Source organism: Lolium rigidum, chromosome 6 (assembly GCF_022539505.1).
Source record: "Lolium rigidum isolate FL_2022 chromosome 6, APGP_CSIRO_Lrig_0.1, whole genome shotgun sequence".
Lineage (NCBI taxonomy): Eukaryota > Viridiplantae > Streptophyta > Magnoliopsida > Poales > Poaceae > Lolium > Lolium rigidum.
Window position 1 is genome coordinate 332,113,793 of NC_061513.1, and position 20,153 is coordinate 332,133,945.

The following is a 20,153-nucleotide window of genomic DNA, read 5'->3' on the forward strand; positions in this document are numbered from 1 at the left end:
GCCTGCCTCGGCCGATCAACTTCTCGTATGATTAATGCCGTTGATTCTAATTTTCGTGAAATTTGTTCGCCTCTAGTACCCGTGCTTGAACTGTTTAAGGCTCGTATACACTAGTGTACCCATGTTTGTCTGTAGTACCGGAGCCTCAAACAAATTATTTCTAATATCCTCATGTTGAATAGCCTCAGAGAGTTGGAGTATTGCCTGCTTGATTCTGTATATGAGTATACACTAGATCATATAGACCACTGAATCACACGGATCTTCTAAGTAGTATACTTAAAGCTCCATTGCTAAATCTGGCTAGTTACACCTGAGATAACTGAATCCAAAATTTTGGCCTGCGATATTGCTTCACTGTATCTGGAAGCACTCTAGTTTTTTTTTCCACATTGACAAACTTGCAAAGAGCGGTGTCATCAGTCTTTTGATGCAAGATAGTTTTCAGGGGATATGCAATTTAATATTACTAAGAATGAAACTTAGAATATTCAGGAATGTTTATTCATCTATATGATTAAAGCATATAAGGATCTTGATCATTCGACAAGCCTTTTTTTTTTACAAGCCTTTTTGCAATTCATGAGCAGTGGAGTTATAATAAAATCATGAGATATAAATGCAGAACCGTAGAGTTGGCTTTTACAATATATGTATCGATTTCCTGACAGCTGCTTTGAAATTTAATAACCAACTAAACTAACAATGCTACCTTCTAAACAGAACAGCTAGGGTAAACGAGGAAGCAGTGTACCAACTTAATACCTACTGAACTAACAGAACATCACTGAATGTACAAACTACGCAAGCAGACAACCAGTGTACCACAGGGGATCAAAATAAAAATAAAAACCTACCTACATGCGTCACTGCGAAAAAACAGAGCTTATCCTTGGATTAAGTCCTTAATTTGTGGACACAGTTCTTCATCCCTTACTATGCCTATCTTTTTGAAACCTTAGCAATTACTAACAACTATTCCTGTTTTTGTCGACAACTTCCTGAGCAAATTTTAAGTCTCATCGATCTGTGAGCTTCAACACCCTTTGATCCAAAAACTTCAGCCGCTTGGAGTTCTTGGCAAGCAGGATGCGCATTTTCTCTTCAGATTGGAAGGAATATTATAGTATAGAAGCTTCCGTGGGTGTTCACATGTAAGGAATAATATCTCAATTACAATCAAAACAAATATCCAACATATGTTGTCAAGGTTATGATGCTAAATTGCGTTGTTAAAAGTTTCTGAACTGTTGTGTCTTGACTGTTTGCATGCGAACAGCCAGTTTTTATTTTTACTTTGCCACCAGCATGTTTCTCAGAATTGTGTGATACCATCCATGTACTAACTATTTTGCTATGCTATATTACAGTTCCCTGTTGGTTGTATCCATTTTCAGCTGAAGGCTAGGACTCAGGCGAATGGCCGTGTGCTGCTACTGCAGCGGTCTACTCTGCTGCTATCCCGGAGTACACTACTGCTGAGGTCCTGGAGCTGGCTGGGAACGCCAGCAAGGATCTGAAGGTGAAGCGTATCACCCCTCGCCAGCTGGCCATCCGTGGAGATGAAGAGATGGATACCCTCATCAATGGTATCATTGCTGGTGGAGGTGTGATCCCGCACATCCACAGGTCCCTGATCAAAGTAATCCATCCAGTTGTCTTGAAGTAACACAATCTAGCAGAGGGGGTATCTTTAGCTTAAACTGGACATTTTCACACTCTTGTAGTATTGTGTGAGAGAAGCTATCTTCATATCGATTAGCCTATAGCTATGCTTCCGGATCGAAGTAATCCGTCCTTGTAATGCTTACCTGGCACTGCTTCAATTATTTGGAACATTGTATTCGTGTATTCCTGTTCGTTTGTCACTTCGTGATAGACCCTGAATGCAAAACCTTTTTTACATGCTGAGTAGTTGTGGTTCCTTACTGAATCTAGCTTACAATGTTAAATTGCACTGACATACTGGCATGAGAGCTTGAGATGTGAAATTTAAGGATATTGCAACAAAAATGATTTCATTTGGGTCTGGTTGCTCCCTACCGTGTTTCTTGTGCCAAATTTGAGAACACTTTGTTTGACAGATATTCTTTCATGCTGCATTACTGTATCTGTATCACAATATATTATGGCAAGTATACTGTAATCAGGACATTGATAGCCATCCACAGCCGGATCAGCGAGACATCTCAGTACTATTAGTATACTCACTTGATTATACTCCAACAAAAAGACTCGAGTCATTACCAGTGTTATTATTGCATGAATTTACACTATGATGATAATTATGTGCAACATACTTCAACATAAGCTAATATACATCAAGAGTGACCGATCAATTAGCTGATCAGAAGTATTAGTATCCATAGAATCACATGCGGTGAACATGCCACAGATTCAGCCATATGTCTAATGAACTTTGCAGCAATTGGGTACATTTGCTACCTCTCAATGTGAGACTCCATCTAAGCTAAGGCAGTGATGACATCTCCTAGGCAAGAAAGTGACTTGTTAATATGCCGAGCCTCCTTCAATCTGCCCCCGTGGCTTCTGACTTGTCAACAGTTAACCCTCTCACTTCCTGCAAGATCTACCAAATGCATACAACTGCAGCATCCTGACATGTTCTTCCCATTTACATGGACAGTCAAGATATTGCAAGAAAACATAGAAAATCAGTTGCAGCAAATACTAAAAGGACATCAAATAACAGTGATCACTAGGTAGATAATGTGGTTGCATATCTGAGATCCATTGCTTCTATTGTTCATTGTTGTTGGTCCAGACTCCAGAAGCACGGTGCTGTTCCCTCAACAGCACCAAATTCATAGCATCAGAAGGGCATTGAACTGGGCACATCTTTGCATCTCTGGGATGTTGAACAGACCATTGGTTGAAGTTATTTCTAAGCTCCCATCTGTCTAGCGTCGTGTAGCAGCATCAGCTCGTTCCAAATGATCCAAATGAAGCACCTCCACTTAGCAGCAAGGCAAATCTACCAGAGGCATGCCAATTTCTCTTCTACAGGTAACTCGACTGAATTGTGTGGTACCTGCAGCGCCCCCTTGTGTAGCTCTGGGTTGCACATGTTACCAGGGTTCCTGAGCAGGTCGGCGTGAATGCAGAAGACGATGTCCCTGAGCGAGCCCTCCTGACGGTGGATGCAAAGCTCGTGCAGCTCCTTGTGCACGGGCTCCTCGTTGTAAAGGTCGGCGCCACGATACCCTTTCACGCGGCGGCGATGCAGCAGAGTGAGCTGGGCCAGAGAGCCGACGAAGACCACGACCGGGCGCGCGGCCGCGACGTGGTGGCCGGACGCGCAGATGTTGTCCGCCAGGAGCTCATTGGCGAACGGCGAGCTCTTCGTGGTGCTCCCGCCTCGGTCACCGCCCCTCGAGCTGCCGCTCTCGACGGAGAAGACGAGCGGCCCAGATCCGGAACGGCGGTGCCCGGGTTACCTTGGCGCGTTGTTCCTCCTTTCGGCAACTGCCTCGCCCGAGTGGCTGCTCCCCGTCCCAGCCCCACAAACACCTCCCTTTAGCACGGAGGAGGAGGACGGTGTGGCCCGCATCCGCAGCGGCGCTTCCATAGCCGGCGACTTGGCAGACGTGGGAGTCGGTGTCGGATCTGGGGAAGAGAGTAAGATAAAAAAAAAAAACCGACTGGGGAGAGATGCAGACAGGTGGGGGCAATGGACGCAAATGACATATTTACCCTTTTAGCAAATAAAATAATGCAGTACTTTTCAGTACTTTCCAGTAATTATTTCTGTGTACTTTCCGGTACTACTAATTCTCCACCGTTGGATTAAACTGGTTGGATGGTTCCTAAAATCGCCAATCATAGTAAAACTTGTAGGAACTCTATAATTTGTAGTAATTTGAAACAATCCGATGGCAGCCTACAAAGTACAAACATCTCTGTTTTCCTCCTTGTGTTTCTTCACAAATCTCCCGAGTGTAACTGATTTTTTTTTTGTTGAGCCAGAGCATCATTTTTTTCATGATCTGCTTGGGTCATGGAAGTGTTCTTAGTTTCCTTTACTAATTTACTCACACCTTGCTGTCTCAGAAACATTACGATCATTGGTGTCTAATTAATGCTGAAGAATGGTTGGCATGTTTGTGTCAATGAGTTCGTCCCCGAAGTACTACCAGCAGTATCATCTTTTCATCTGAACCATTTGACCAACATAAGGAAAGAAAAATTAGATGTCCTATGTGGACGTCAGATCAACGTTTTTTTGTTTTTGTTTTGTTTTGCTTTGTTTCTACTAAGTACTATCTGTGTTCTGCAGCAGCTCTTTCTTTGCAAAATCAGCTCAGGTTAAAGTTACTGTCTACTCGCTCTGGGATTCAGGCAAGAGGACTTCCATGTTTTGCTTGACGTTCCAGGGGCTGTGGCCGTGTGGAACGGATTGGACTCGAAGACGGACTGTGCGCCAGTCCGACTCCGACGATCATTCAGTCCTGGAGAAAGAAGAAAAAGGCAAGGCTCCGTCTTTATATAGTGCAAAGACCACGCAGCCGCCTCCACAGATCTCCAATTCCTAATCCTCCATTCACCGATTCCAAACCCACCTAAACTCGCCTGAATTCCTGGTCGCGGCGGATCAGAGTTCTCCCGATTCCCGCGAAGAGCACGAAAACTCCTCATCGCGGCGGGCATCAGACTTCTCCCGATCGCCCGCAAGGAGCGTGATGGGCATAAAAAGGAAGGCGGAGGAGGAGCCAGAGGTAGAAGATGAAGACGACATGAGCGACGAAGAATTCGACGCGATGGAGGCCGAGTACCGCGCAAGGATTGACAAAGAGTGTAGTGAGATGTTGGCTCGCCTTGGACTTCGGGAAGACGTCTGCCTCCGCTACTCCGACTCCTCCTCGGACGACTCCGACGACGACGAGTGATGACGATGGATGAGTATGCACTCAGATCATCCAACTGGGATGATGGGGGAACTGATCGATGTGTGATGATTTCTTACTACAGCATGTTGCTGCGGGTATCTCAAAAAAAAAAAAAAAAAAAAAAAAAGCATGTTGCTGCGGCCTGCTTGTTGCCCTAGATTGTTTCGAAGATGTAATGTTTGCTAAGTTCGTGGTTTCTTCAGTGTATCGTGCCCATTGTACTGATGTGTAGTACATGGACTCTATAATTCGCAGTGATTTGAAGCAAAGACAATCCGATGGCAGCCTACAAAGTACAAACATCTCTGTTTTTTTCCTAGGGTTTCTTCACAAATTTACCGATTGTAACTGAATTTCTTTTGAGACAGAGCATCATATTTTCGTGATCTCATGCTATTTGAATCATCAGACACGTCTTCTCTAGTTTCCTTACTAATTCACTCACACATTGCTGTCTCAGAAACATTATGATCATCGGCGTCTTTTTTTTGAAACAATTATGTTCATCGGCGTCTAATAATGTTGAGGAATGGTTGGCATGTTTGTGTCAATGAGTTTGTCATAAAGTACACTCACTGTTCAAAAAATCGTTCGAGATACTGATTTATTGGCCGATTTATCGTGAATCGGGTGGTAACCTATAAGATTTCATCATATCGGCTAATTTATCGCGGCACCGATATTTCGGCCGATTTTCTGTTTGAGAGCCGATATTTCGTCCGATTTTCACTCTGGTGACCGATATTTCGGCCGGTTGTCAGTGAAATTTTGCTGACATTCGGTACGGCAGTCAATATTTTCGTTTTATGGTCTTGTAGAATTGTGCATCAGCTCAAAATTTTCATTTTTATTGATTCAAATGCAAATAATCATGGTAATACTTCTGCTCAATATTCCAATATTATTTTTACATATCATATTATAGAAAATTTAGTGCTGAAAATTAGGATTTACCAAAAAATAAGCCGATAAATAGGAGACCGATAAAATCGATTAATCGGCCGATAAATAATTAATGGGCGTGGCTACACATTGCCCGGTTACCGGTTAGTCTTACGGAGTGCTCCCCTTATCTGAAAAGGATATTTACCCAAAATAGAATGTGGTCCACGAATTGAAAGTGACAGCTAACAAAAATAGAAATTAAGACGGAAAGTGACAGCTAACGGAAAGTCGGGACCATATTTGCGCACATGCAGCGATGCACTTTTTTTTCGGGAGCGTGCCAATCTATACGCGATCGCGAGAAAAACTGGTCCGCCGCTTTTTTCTTCCTCCAATTCATGGAGTTTGAGTACAAAATGTTACATCCTGGAGAATTTTCGTGCCTTCCTAGAATGTAAGAAATTGGAGTTTTGCTAAAATGTTACATCCCAGAAAAAAATTTCGTGCAGTTCCTGGCATGTAAGAAATTGGAGTCGACTACAAAATGTTACGTCCCGAAAAAAATTGATGTTTGTGATTCCAATTGAGGATGTAAGAAATTGCAGAGATGGATGTATAAAAAAGAGAAATGTACATCCAAATCTAGGAGGAACACACTATTGTTACATCTAAAAACCTAGGAAGAAATTATTAATCAAGATCTGGCATGTAGAAAAAGGGAGAAAAATCATGCACAAGACCGACCCCGCACCAGATGAACGTGATCCATAGCGACCACAGGCGCCAGACCGCCGACCACTGGGTTCGTTGGAGCTCAGGCCGGAGACGGCGAACGGCGGCGGCGCCGTACCGCAACCAAGGAGCTCAGGCTCTGGGCTGCGCGTGTGACTCCAGTCAACGCGTGGCCGCACGGCCATGGCTGGGCTCGGACGGACCACGGATGTTGCCGGCGCTGTTCACGACGCCGCCGATCTCGGCGAAGAGCGGAGCGAGACTTGGCCGCCGATCCGGCTGCCGCGGTCTGGATTCGCCGAGCGGAAGCAGGCTTCGAGCGCCGCCTGCATCGCACGCGTTCGTCGAAGGTCCTGGGCGCCGGGGACGGTTAAGTCATCGGCGGAGGCCGGGCAAGTCAGGGCCGGCCGGGGGCGCCGTAGGATCCGCACCGCCACAGCCTCATGTTCCTCCCCTGCCGGCCTCAGCTCTCGTGATGGTGGAGATCGAGCTCGATTTCATGGGTCAGAGATGGGGATGAGCTAGATGGGTACGGGGGTTGGAGTCTTGGAGATGGGGATGGGCACGACCGCACCTGTTGTTTTGACACGAAGCGGTCGCATGTGCACGTGGTCCCCGCGGGGAAGCATCTAGTCCCGCATGCACACAGGTGGGTAGTTCCAGCCGTTTGATGAGGATCCAACGAGCATCAGATGTGAGCACTTCGTAAGACACTAGAGAGCCCAGGCAGAAATTAGATTTGGCGATAATTAATTTCTATTTTAAGGCTGGCCGATAAGTTAAGCTTAACGATTTCTTAAACATTGAGTACACTACCAGCACACAAGTATCATCTTTTCATCTGAACCACAAGTGAGATGCGTTTAAAAAACATAATGTGAATGAAAAATTAAATGTCATCATCGGGTTTGTTTTTGTTTCTACTCTCTACTGTGCAAATTCAAGTACCGTATGTGTTCTGCACCAGCTCTTTCTTTGCAAAATAAGCTCAGATTAAAGTTACTGTCTACCTGATGTATATTAGTGTAGCATTTCAGTGATCCAGAGATAGAGACGTGAATGCTGTGTCCTGGAGAGTAAGAGGAAAATAGATACTTCGCTCTGGAGCGATTCGGGCTAAAGGACTTCCACATGTTGCTTGACGTGTGATGTGATGCACCATCACTCTGCAATTCTGCATCCCATTCCCATCTATCTTTGTGTAGAATCGACATTGCTAACCTCTTCAGGTTTTTTTTGTATGAGTTATATTATGTGGCGGCTACAAAAGCAAAGATGGATCATTTACCAACCTGCGATTTGACATGCAACCTCTGCTATGCAGGAAAATAAGTAGCTAGATCGACTTCTTTTACTACCCTGTCATTGTGGCCTTATTGTGTCAATAGAGAATGGGCCGTTGTTCCTGGGGGAGGATAAGAATGTTGTCCCCACAAAGACGCCGCAAATGTCCGTTATACGATTAAGCAAGTGTCGAATGGATGACTGCTACAGGTTCAGGATCCTGACAATATAATACTCCCCGCCCAACTTCAGACTTCAAGGCTCAAATTTTTGGGAACGTTGCTTGTATGAATTTAGCAGCCTCCCATGTTGCCTCCTCGGGAGAAACATTTTCCCAGTGCAACTGGGATGTCATATGAACCTGCATTTCTAGGGATTTGTAGGTCTTGAAGAACAACAAGAGGAGCTACCTTGATCTTACCATTAGGTATGAGGACAGGAAGTCTGGGGTTAGGTACAACTAATTGGCATGGAATACATCATGTATGAGTATACCATCAGGGGACCACAGATTGGATCACTTCCCCCCCCCTCCTCTCTCTCTCTCTCCCTGCTACAGTAGACAGAGGCGATTCTGAGAGAACCGGGCCGATCCCGAGCCCCTCCGGCGGCGATGCCGGCCGGAGGTGGCGGAGGTGAGGTGCCGGAGTAGGTTTTCCTAGGTTAGGAGTAGTTCCCGGCAGTTTGCCGGTTAGTTGTGGAGTTGAAGCCCTGGTTTCTCGGCCAAATCCAGAGCGGGTCGTGTTTGGAGGTGCTCCTCGCTGCTCCGGCGGCCGGAGTCCAGGATGCCTCCACCTCGACCGATCTCCGTAATAAGGCTATCGTCATCTCCCTCGAGCTCCTGATGGCGCCTCTTCTTCCGCTCCTGGCCGGCCTTGGTGGCAAGGGGGATTGGTTGGAGTCGTCGTCTTGGACTCGATCTGGAGGTGACAGGGGCTGAGTGCCTCTTTGGTACTCCGGCGCGGCACCAGGTGGCCCATCGCCGACGGCATCCCTCCAGATCCATGGTGGATCTTGGACTGGAGCTCGTCGATGGCTACGCTCTTCGATAAGGCGCCTAGGGGCCAACAACTGAATAAGAAGGTTGCCTCCTTGCCTCCTTGGCAGGCCATGGTGGCGGGGGAGGTGGGCATGTAGGCGGATTGCTTGGTTTTCTTCCGACCTGACCGACCGTGGAGGCGAGGGGGCGGGAGATGCTATGCAGTTCGTGCTTCTCCCTCTAGCTGCTGACGCAGTCCTCGTCGCTGCTGACTCTCTCTCTCGCTTTCTCAAGCCCCATGGTAGTGGTTTGATTGCGGGATTCGATTTCCGGCGGTGATGGCTTCGAAGAGGAGCTCCTCTCCGACGTTTCAATGGCGTTTTCCCGTCTTCGCGTCGGACCAAATGACAGTAGGGTTGTCGCTCCACCGCTGCTCTGCTCCGGCCTTCGGTGTTTCTCCCGTGCTTCGTCTCCAAGTGGCTTGTTCTCCGGAGACGCGGTCGCAGTCTGTTGTCGGAGCTCGATCTGGAGGAGGAGGAGGACAGAGGGCTTGATTGCGTTTTCGAGTTTCCTCTAGGGTCCTCTTTGCTTATTTCCTGGACCCCTATGTAATTCATTGTATTTCTTAGGGTCTACTTATACTCCAGTTAACTAATACTACCTCAGTCCCAAGGAATAAGGCGCACGCGTATTCCAAGACGAACTTTGACCATAAAAATTGAGCAACAAAATCTTGATTATATTATATGTAATTAGTATCATTGAATTCGTATTGAAAAACACTTTCTAATGATGTTAATTTCATACAAACAATCTTTATATATTTGAAGTAATTTTTGATCAAATAAAAAACACGTAAAACGAGGACGCCTTATTCCTTGAATCGGAGGTAGTAGCAGCTTTTGTCGGGTGGTTCCACCCGATGACCTTTCAAAAAAAAAAAAAAAAAAGAGTATACCATCAGGGTGCTGTAGCTTGTACAAGTTTCCAAGTTTTTCAGTGCACTCCTCAATCCGAGTGCAGTTTCCCTGTAGGCTCGGGCCAGGCCCAGGCCCAGGCCCAGTAGAGGCTAGCATTTCAGAAAAAAAAGGAAACAATCCCCTACCCCGAACGAACAAAATCCCAAGAACCCTAGCCCCCAAATCGCACTGCGAGCTCACTTCTCATCCCCCACTGGCGAGTGCCGACCTCACCACTGAACTCCAGCTGTGAAGCCAATGTGAATCGCACTGAATCCTCCATCCCTTCCATGGATCTCAGCGTCGAGCTGCTGAAGCTTTCGGTTGCCGATGGCGGCGGCGAGGACCGCCTTAGTGCTCTACCAGACGACGTGCTCATCCACATCCTTGTTCTGGTCAAGGACGCCGCCGCAGCCGCGCGGACCAGCATCCTCGCCAGCCGCTGGCGCCGCCTCTGGCCCCTCCTCCCGGAGCTCAGATTCGGCTCCATCGAGCACCACCTCATAGGCGCCGCGCTCGCAGCACATGAGGCGCCGGACCTAAGCCTCATCTTGGCGCACACAAAGGATGCGTCTCCAGAGTCAATCTCAGCTTGGCTCCCCATCGCCGCGCGGAGCCTCTCTGGCGCCATACAACTCAAGGTAGTGCGGCTGGAGAGTGAGACCGAGGCCGAGGCCGGGGACAGATGCGACATTGATCTACCTTGCTTCAAGAAGGCTACCACCATAATGCTCGAGCTTGGGTTTCTTGGCCTCGCCCTACCGTCATCCGGAGTTTTCGCCAAGCTCGGTGATCTGAAGTTGGTTGACATCCAGCTACATGGTCAGTCAAGCGGGCTCGGTGATCTTCTCTCATCCCAGCGGTGCCCATCCTTACGGTTCCTCCTCGTCAGTGATGTCCGGGGTCTGGACAACTTCAACATCCAGTCGGACTCTCTGCTACACATGAAGCTATCGTATCTGCATCACTTACAGCAGCTCACTGTCGTGGCACCGGCTCTCAAAAGGTTAAAAGTGAGCAGGTGCTTTGCAGATCCTCTGAATCCAGATCTATCAGTTGCCAACATCTCAGCCCCTCAGCTGACATCACTCGGGTGGAAGAATATTTTTGAACCAAGTTCTACCCAGCTTGACAAGATGATGCATCTCGAAAAGCTTGGCATCGAACTTATTATTCTAGAGGCAGAGGAGGTTTTTGAACACAATCAGTATTGCATGACGCTTTTGCGGCGCTTTCAGCGCATCCACACTCTTGATCTCCTGATTTTCTATCCACCGGTTAGTCATTTCTTAAGACATCATTACAATTGTCAATAGATGATGAGGAAGACATACAGTTTCAACTAAATGATTATGCATGTATCTTTTAATACTTAAGGAATATGCAATGTTATATCATATGTTTTGGTTTTCTCTTGTCCCTGCAGCATGGCTTAGTGCACCCAATCGAATTCTTTCTAGTATTTGACATTGAACTCATGTAGTACCATCATATATTATTAGTTATTCAAGATAACTTGAACGCTTGAGAGTGGGGAGAATTTGATAATTAGTACTCCCTGGAATACCCCCAGTCCAAAACCCTCCACAAATGTGCACTTATTTCCTGTTTGTGAGTCACTGTAGAAAATGAGCTGTTTTTATATTTTCCAGCTGTTAATCTGTTATATATAATTCTTTTTTTTTTGCGACTTCCTATAAATCTACAGGCCATATGTACTGGGCCATACTTGATGGAACACATGCCAAGGCTTCCTGATATTACATCTTTGGAGTTGTGTGTAGTAGCAAATGGGCATTCCTTTGGAGCCAACGCATTTGATGTTCTAAGGAGGTGTCCTGGTGTAAAAAAGCTGGATCTTGATTTTCTGTCCGAAAGCCAACTCGAGGTAATACTATTGATAATTTGATTATCTAATACTTGAGTTATCAGAGAAGTCATCGCACGGAATATGTGAATATGCATTTCTCAAGACTTGTAAAAAAGAATACATTTGTAGGGACAAATAGGTTTGAGCTGCTTTACTGGTCTGATATTGACATTTTTGCTCCATAATCATGTTTGTCTTAAATATATGGCTTATGTAGTTATGTATATCCAAATGAGAACACTTGGTTTTTCATTTATGAAAGCAGCATACTTGAGTACATGACAAGGGTTGCTTTTTTTGTGGGGAACATGACAAGGGTTGCTGACTTGGTAATATGTTTTATTTTTAAAATTGTCAGTATTATGGAAGTGACAAACTAGCAGACGGGTTCCTATTTCCAGCAAAGAAATGGGATGTCTCATTTGTCTTCTCCACGAAGATCTTCCTGACTACGGGTTATATGTAATTCAATACCTGAGGATTTGTGTGCATGCTATATACTTATAGTAGTGATGTCCATTGTACTTGTATTTTATTTCTTTAAGGCAATTCAGCGCAAGTTCAAATTAATTTCCAGGTGTTATTCTATTGTAATTTTTTTTGATGTTATATCTCGAAGTATTCACCAAGTTTAATAATTTTCAGTTTCATCCCTCTCTTAAATTCATGCCATAAAACCATTAAGCTACTAACAGAAATGCCTTGCTGCAGGAACAAACTATGTGCCCATCAGGTTGCATCTGTGATCAGCCACCAAACTGGAGAACGGAGGAGCTTGCGCTGAATTGCCTTGAAGAAATAGAAATCCATGATATGAGGGGCACTGAGCATGAATTTGCGTTCGTGCAACGGATATTCTATTGGACACCAGTACTAAAAAGGATGCAAATAATTTTCCATGAGTCAGGAACTGAAAGCAAGGCCAAAGAGCTCAGCCAGTTATTACTAAGCTACGGTGACATGAAAATTAGTATATCCGTTGCATGATACTTTGGTACCACTTTGTCGCTCACACTGGCTTCAGTGCAGCAGCTTTACCTCTGTGGGATGAACTCTTGTAACTTGTTTCTCGACGTTCTCGTATCTGTGGGATTGAACTCTAGTTATTATGTATGATTACTGAGTGTTGGCTGATGACGCCTCTGAATTGTCATTTTGGTTTCGTCACAGTAATTGGTGGCAAGTGCAACTGACATGTAACCGAGGTTTCATGTAGGGCAGATCGTAAGTAAGCATTGTTCTTGGGATCTATGGACTACCGAGTGTTGGCTGATGATGCCTCCTCCAGCTGAGAAAATTTTGACTCGAATTCTCAGGTTCTTCTTTTGGGACTGTTTGGCTGTTCCTGCCAATTTGGTGATACTAGATTGGTAGTGTCCACAGCTGGTTGTGCCATAGACGTTGCATGGTCCGTAGCAGACTGGGTTCCTGTTGCCGCTTCGACATTTTTTGTGCAGATTGCGTTTTTGATTCTGAAACAATGTACCACCAGATTGTCCAAATGTTAATCGCTGAGAGGCGGGTTGTTTCGCTGCTGACCTTTTCTTATCTAGCCGCGCGTGTGTGTTTGTTCTGCTACTGTCAATGACGCCTTGCTTCACCGTTGGTCTGTTTCGTGTTTTTTTCCCCTCTAACTGACACGGTGGTACGCTCAGGGATTAGAGGTTTTTCCTCGCCTTGACACCCATGTCAGACTATTGACGCACGCGTTGACCACAAACCTGCAGAACACAGTGCCACTATATAATTTGTTTCTCTAAATTTTTACCATTCGAAGCACCAGTGGTCTAGTGGTAGAATAGTACCCTGCCACGGTACAGACCCGGGTTCGATTCCCGGCTGGTGCAATTTTGTTTCTCATGGCGAATAATATGTTTTGTTTTTCTTCTTTTAAGCGTGTTTCCGTTATTCTTCGCGATTTCGAAAATTCGTTTCGCACCATACACCTCCGTGTTACTATGTGCATTCTGATATCTCTTTGTACCTTCTGCACTGACCCATCTTTTTAGGGTGGAAGCATGTCTATGTGGAAACTTCACACCTATAGGAAATTCACAAAATGCACTCTTAGGTTCCCTTTCCAGCACACAACATGCCATAAAAACTCGTTTAGCTCTAAGTGCATCTCTTTTCTTATTTTGATGTCTTGGAAGTCCAACCTAGCTAGCAATTCGAGTATCTTTGGTACCAAGTACCGTGGCGAATGTTATCGCATATACTTTTTCCATATACATCACATGAAGATTGCGCGGCAGCTTCAAGCCTTTCCAATGAGGCTAATTCTAACGTGTTGGGACCTTGCAATGGAACATTGTTCGGTTATTCTCCGCGCTTTCCTTTTATCAATTTGAGGTGCTCTTTCCCCCTCACCTAGTTTCTTTTTCAACTATGCCATTCTGCTAGAGTGAACTTTCATGGTGCAACACAGTTTCAGGTAATCAGGTTGTACATTTGAGAACTTCTATGAAGCAATGTATGGAATCGGAGGCCCTTACATCGTTGCGGGGACCGAAGAGTATCCGGAGACGTAAAAAACTCCTCACTAACTCTCTGGATAAACTGCGAATTGTTTCTTCTGAATTTTGAATTTATGAAATGCCAAACGTGGGCCAAATGCCAGCATGAGCAGACTAAATTTTGATAATTGAGCCGCAAACCTTCATCGATGGGTTGAAAAAAAAAGCAAGCACCCATCACCCAATACACATCCTTACCCATCATTGAAGAGTCAAAGAGGCCCATTACTAAAGGGTAATTCTCGCATGGTATATGAGAAGAAAAATAAAAGAAATTCCATAATGATATTGAGAAGTAGCTACTGTTTGATTAGTCTTTTTTTTTCGTCCCCATTCATAGTTTTGCTTGAGCTTTGGATTAATTAAGCACAATGCTTGCTAGTTGCTGCCCTATTCTTGTGAACTTCCCTGTGTTGTATTTTCGTAATTAAGTGGGATGATCCAATTAAGTAGCACGCTGAGGTTGGAGGCTTGAAGCACATGATCTCCCGGTGCATGCATGCCCTGCCAGTGACGACGCGTTCCACGTGCGGCTTTCCCACTCGCAAGTTTGAGTTGGCACATGATCTCCCAGGAGCAACACATAAATGATGTGAAGGTCTTTCTCACAAAAATGGCGAATGGAATCGGACGCAGCTAAAAGCATGCGTGCTGTTCACGGAGCAGTAGACCGTAGACGGCAGACCAGACCGAGGACTGCAGAACCCAGAGAAGCAAGGAGTTTTACTGTTCCGCCTGCGAGCTGCGACTTCTCAAGTCTCAACCCACTAAGTGAGTTGTCGCAACACAAAAAAATGCTGTCGACGAGGCGACTGATCTTTCTCACAGACCAGGGCATCCCGTGATTGGAATCGGACGCGGAAATGCATGCCCTGGACGACACGAGGCCATAAGTTTCATCACATCACGGCGAAAAGAGTCGGCAGTAGCACGTGTTATAAAAGCGACAACCAAATAACTAACGAAGAACGATAAAGGTAAACACAGCAGAGACACAAGATTTAAGTGGAAAACCCCTTCCAATACAGAAGGGAAAAAACCCACGGGCGCCAGCCAGCAAAAATTTACTATATCAGAGAGTGTTTACAAACGCCGTGGGTTATCGTATAATCAGATAAACCCTAGCCGGCGGCTTACAAGATGTATATATAGGCGATGCCAACGATCCGTACCGTACCGCGGGGGCTGCCGCCCCCGCACTCCGCTTCGCAGGCGTCCTTGCAGGGCACGACGTTAGTCTCGTTGTAAGCCACTGGCTAGAGTTTATCAGATTATAAGATAACCCACGATATTTGTAAACACTCCCTGATATAGTGAAGTTTTGCTGGCTGGCGTCCGTGATTTTTTCCGCTACGCTTCGGCCCAAACCTACCGGCGACGGGCCTCGCTCCGCTCGTCAGAAGTGAGCCTCCCTTTATTATATGAATTTGGATCACAATATAATAAACTCCACCTTGAGACAAATTCCATCTTGTAGCATGAACTTCAACAATCTCCTGAACAATAAAGAAAAACACTTGCTGGCGCCAACAACCATTTGGGCTAAATAGTTATACCAACCAAGCTCGAGCAAAGCTCAAACTTGGAAACAGGAACTGGCTTTGTCATCGTATCAGCAGGATTATCGTGCGTACTTATCTTGCATACCTTCAGTTTACCTTGAGCAACAATGTCGCGCACATAATGATACTTGATATCAATGTGTTTTGTCCTCTCATGGAACATTTGATTTTTAGTAAGGTATATTGCACTTTGCCTGTCCGAAAATAAGTTAATGCAAGAATCATCTCCACAAAGTCCAGCATACAAATCTTTCAACCAAACATACTCTTTGCAAGCTTCATTAATTGCTATATATTCTGTTTCGATCGTAGATTGGGCAACAACAGGTTGTAACGTTGCCTTCCAAATCACAACACATCCACCAACAGTGAACACAAAACCTCTGAGGGATCTTCTCTTATCCAAATCGGCATCAAAATCTGAATCTACATAGCCTACGAGTCTCTCACCGGTATTGTCAAACTTCAAGCAAGCTTTGGATGTGCCACGAAGGTACCTGAAAATCCATTGAACAACTTTCCAATGTTCTTTACCAGGATTAGCCATGTATCGACTAACCAAACTCATAGCATATAACAAATCAGGGCGAGAACAGACTATGGCATATATCAAGGAACCAACAACACTAGAATATGGAACTCGCACTACTAGGAAAAGCCTTATTGCCGGCGCACCAGAGCCCACCGGTGGGAACAGGCCGGTGGTAATGAGTTACCGCCGGCGCACCAGCAGGTGCGCCAGCAGTAACATGAATTATCCCCGGCGAAACAGGCCAGGTGCGCCGGCGGTATGATTTTTCAATTTTTTTTAAAAAGGCCGATCTAGATCTAGATCTCGATCTAGCTCGGGTTCGTCCTCGAAAACCATGAAAGTGGGCCTGTCGTTGTTGCGCCGAGGTAGGAGTAGGAGGAGGTGTAGGAGGCCGGAGGTGCCGGAGGTGGAGGTGGAGGTGGAGGAGGAGGATGTCACCGGAGTAGGAGGAGGAGGTGGAGGAGGAGGAGGCTCGAGGTGTAGTATGAGGAGGAGGAGGAGGAGTATGTCACCGGAGTAGGAGGAGGAGGATGTCACCGGAGGAGGAGGCCCGAGGTTGAGGTAGCCGGAGGAGGCCCGAGGTTGAGATCGCCTGAGGAGGTCGTCGTCGGAGGAGGAGGAGGGGGAGTAGGAGGAGCCCGTCAGGGAGGAGAAAAGGAGGAAGGAGAAGAGGAGGAGGAGGAGGAGAAGTGGAAGAGGAGGAGGAGGCTAGTCTGCGCCTATATATTAGAGGTAACTGACGCCATTTTGCATAATATATCGAAATTCATTTTTTCAAATTTTCATTAAAGCTAGATTACATAATACATGGGCAGTTCAAAGGATTTTCTTTTTTGAATTTTCTATCATTTTCTTTTATTTTTTTCAAAACTGAAAAGGCGGTCCACGGCGCGGGGGGGGAGGGAAACCGGTGGTAAGAAACTTACCACCGGCGCACGGGCTCATTTTTTTTTGATCTAGTCTGGTCCCCTTCGAAGTTCATCGCCGGCGCTTCTTTTTTGCTGGTGCGCCGGCAGTAAGACACCATCGCCGGCGCGGCGACATGTAGGTGCGCCGGCACTATTTTCCACCAGTGCATGGATTTGCTGGTGCGCCGGTAGTGCTATTTCCATCTATAGGCCTTTTCCTAGTACTGTCGTGACATGTACTCAATATCTCCATTAGTACTAGGACATTGCAATGCTGGCAATTTAAAGTGAGGAGCAACATGTGTACTAACAGACTTTGCATCATGCATATTAAAACGATGAAGAACTTTCTGAATGTAATTTTGTTGACTAAGAAATAACACACTAGATTTTCTGTCTCTTGTAATTTCCATACCTAGTATTTTTTTAGCAGCACCAAGATCCTTCATCTCAAACTACTTAATTGTGACTTTAAAGTAGTGATCTCTTTCTTGCTCTTGGCAGCAATCAACATATCATCAACATATAATAGCAAGTATATTGGTGATCCATTAACAAACTTGATATAAACACAACTATCATACTGAGATCTCTTAAACTTATGTGCAATCATAAACGAATCAAACCGTTTATACCACTGTCTTGGAGACTGTTTCAAACCATAAAGGGATCTCTTTAGATTGCAAACAAGCTCCTCCTTACCAGACACAACAAAACCTTCAGGTTCCATGTATATCTCTTCCTCAAGCTCACCTTGCAGAAAAGCAGTCTTTACATCTATCTGCTCAAGCTCAAGATCATGCATAGCCACAATACCAAAGAATGCACGAATGGAACTATGCTTCACAACCAGAGAGAATACATCATTATAATCAGTACCTGGAATTTGGTTGAAACCATTTGCTACTAACCTTGCCTTAAACCTCGGAGGCTCATTAGGAGACAAATATTCCTTTTTTTTAATATCCACTTACAACGGACAGCCTTCTTTTGTTTAGGCAAGGGCACAACATCTCATGTGTCATTCTTGTCAAGCGATTGCATTTCCTCTTGCATAATAGAAATTTACTTCACGCGGTCAATAGATGCAACGGCCTCAGTATCATGCTCCACCTGTTTAGTACAACTCAATGCATGATGAACAAGATTACATTCTTCAGTTAAACGAGTACGTGGGACTTTGTTACGCCTCGGTCTATCAGCAGTAATGGAACTATTTGTTTGCTGCAAAACAGGTGGTGAGTGCTGAACAACAGTGTTATCATTTTCAGCAACATCATTTTCTTTCTCCTCCACGTGCTCCACCTGCACGCTAATCCTCTGTTGTTCATCATCAGAATTATCAGAAAAATCAACAGCATCAGTAACATCTGTAGATGAACTCTTATAAAACATGACAGCCTCATTAAAGACTACATTTCTGCTATGCAAAACTTTCTTAGTTTCAGGATTCCATAACTTGTATGCCTTAACTCCTGAACCATAACCAAGAAACACACACTTAACAGCCCTAGGCTCTAGCTTTTTATTATCAACTTGAGCATAAGCATTGCAACCGAAAAATCTCAATTGTGAATAATCATCAGATGAACCAGACCATACCTCAATAGGAGTTTTCTTATCAAACGGAATGCAAGGTGACCTGTTTATCAACTAACAAGCGGTGGAGGCTGCTTCGGCCCAAAAATGTCTATGCATATCAGCATTGGACAACATGCAACGAGCCTTGGAGATGATCACTACTAGGAAATAGCCTACTGCTGGCGAACCAAAATTGGCTACTGCCGGCGCACCAGCGCCCGCCAGCAGGAACACGCCGGTGATACTAGTTTACCGCCGGCGAATAGTTTAGTTCGCCAGGAATACATTGCATACTACAGGCGAATCGAAATAGGTGCGCCAACGCTATGTCTTTTTCGAAATAAAAAAAAAGCTGGCCGAATGCCCCGCATCGCTGTACATGGTGGCAGGTTGTCCACGTGATGAGTGCTTCCACGGTTACAGAGCAGACAAAAGTGGCAAGGAAATTCACAGAGAACACCTTGAAAAGAAATGGAAAAAGCAATCAAGTGTCCACCATGGCTCTGTGTCGCCGCCCTTGCTGCACCGTCGTTCGCTGCCCTCGCCACCGTGGCCGTCCTAGACGACGAAGGAGAGCCCCTGGCGCGGGGTGTCGTGCACGACGCCCGTGCAACCGAGGCGGGGCACGAGCTCAGACTCATCGATGATGAAGATGAAGCGGCCTCCGGCGCCCGGCCTCAATCACCTTCTCGCGGAGGAGCGAGCAGGCGCGGCCCTTGACGAGGTTGAGGTCCGGGGCGACCTCGTCGGCGCCGTCGATGTAGAGGTGGATCTCCGCGGCGGCCGCCAGCGCTAGCATTGGGAATGCGCCACGCGCCGCGTGCGCTTCCATCTTGAGGGAAGTGGACATCTCGGCGACCAGGCGCAGCGCGGCGGTGCGCAAGAGGTCTGCAAGGCGACCTCGTCTCCGCCCGCGATTTCTACTCCTCCGACCCCGGCTCCGCCTGCGACCACAGCTCCCCCTTCGACCTCAGCTTCGATGCGGGGAGTTGGAGCCCGATGCGGAACGGGGCCAGCGTCCTCGCTGGCCTGGAGGGGGATCTGCTTGCAGATCATGGTGTGAGGGTGGCGAGGGCGCGAGGTCGGCAGCCTTGTCTCCGCTCGCGACCTCATGTCTCCATGCCGACCCCGGGTCCGCCGCGACCGCTACTCTCCCCTTCGACCTCGGATTCGATCCGGGGAGTTGGAGGCCGATGCGGTCGAGCTAGACATGATTCGCGTCCTCCCTGGACTGGAGGGGGCTCCGCTTGCAAATCATGGCCAGGACGCCGGAGCAGGCATGATGGGCGGCAAGGTCGTGCGGTTGGTAGACCGGAGGAGGTGCGCCGCTGAGAGAAGATAGAAAAAATCGTGTCTAGCGTGAGGGAGAGAGAAGATAGGAACATGTGGTGTATATGTTGTCTAGCATGAGAGAGATAAGAGAGGAACGCGCATGATA

The 20,153-nt window shown here is 46.2% G+C and overlaps 1 protein-coding gene, 1 long non-coding RNA gene and 1 other non-coding gene across 4 annotated transcripts; all 3 read left to right on the forward strand.

The window, feature by feature from the left end:
- The first annotated feature begins 1,040 nt into the window (after positions 1–1,040).
- LOC124667367 lies at positions 1,041–1,903 on the forward strand. Of its 2 annotated transcripts, none has more exons than XR_006991234.1 (2): positions 1,041–1,154; positions 1,371–1,903. It is a non-coding gene; the product is annotated as an uncharacterized LOC124667367 (long non-coding RNA). The 2 variants fall into 2 exon arrangements; XR_006991235.1 differs by having other exon boundaries at positions 1,046–1,154; positions 1,398–1,903.
- An 8,019-nt stretch (positions 1,904–9,922) lies between these two features.
- On the forward strand, positions 9,923–12,740 carry LOC124668501 (putative F-box/FBD/LRR-repeat protein At4g03220). Its single transcript, XM_047205626.1, has 3 exons — positions 9,923–11,023; positions 11,455–11,634; positions 12,328–12,740. Exons 1-3 carry the CDS (start codon positions 10,037–10,039, stop codon positions 12,601–12,603), a joined length of 1,443 nt encoding a protein of 480 aa, XP_047061582.1. The 5' UTR covers positions 9,923–10,036; the 3' UTR covers positions 12,604–12,740.
- Positions 12,741–13,392: 652 nt separating this feature from the next.
- Positions 13,393–13,463, forward strand: TRNAG-GCC. The gene has a single exon. It is a non-coding gene; the product is annotated as a tRNA-Gly (tRNA).
- The last annotated feature ends 6,690 nt before the right edge of the window (positions 13,464–20,153 follow it).

Bases quoted from the DNA above. Each gene is read 5' to 3' on its own strand.
- LOC124668501 (XM_047205626.1), top strand. From the start codon at position 10,037: ATGGATCTCAGCGTCGAGCTGCTGAAGCTTTCGGTTGCCGATGGCGGC. The intron at 11,024-11,454 runs GTTAGTCATTTC...ATAAATCTACAG, and splicing joins TCCTGATTTTCTATCCACCG to GCCATATGTACTGGGCCATA. The intron at 11,635-12,327 runs GTAATACTATTG...GCCTTGCTGCAG, and splicing joins TGTCCGAAAGCCAACTCGAG to GAACAAACTATGTGCCCATC.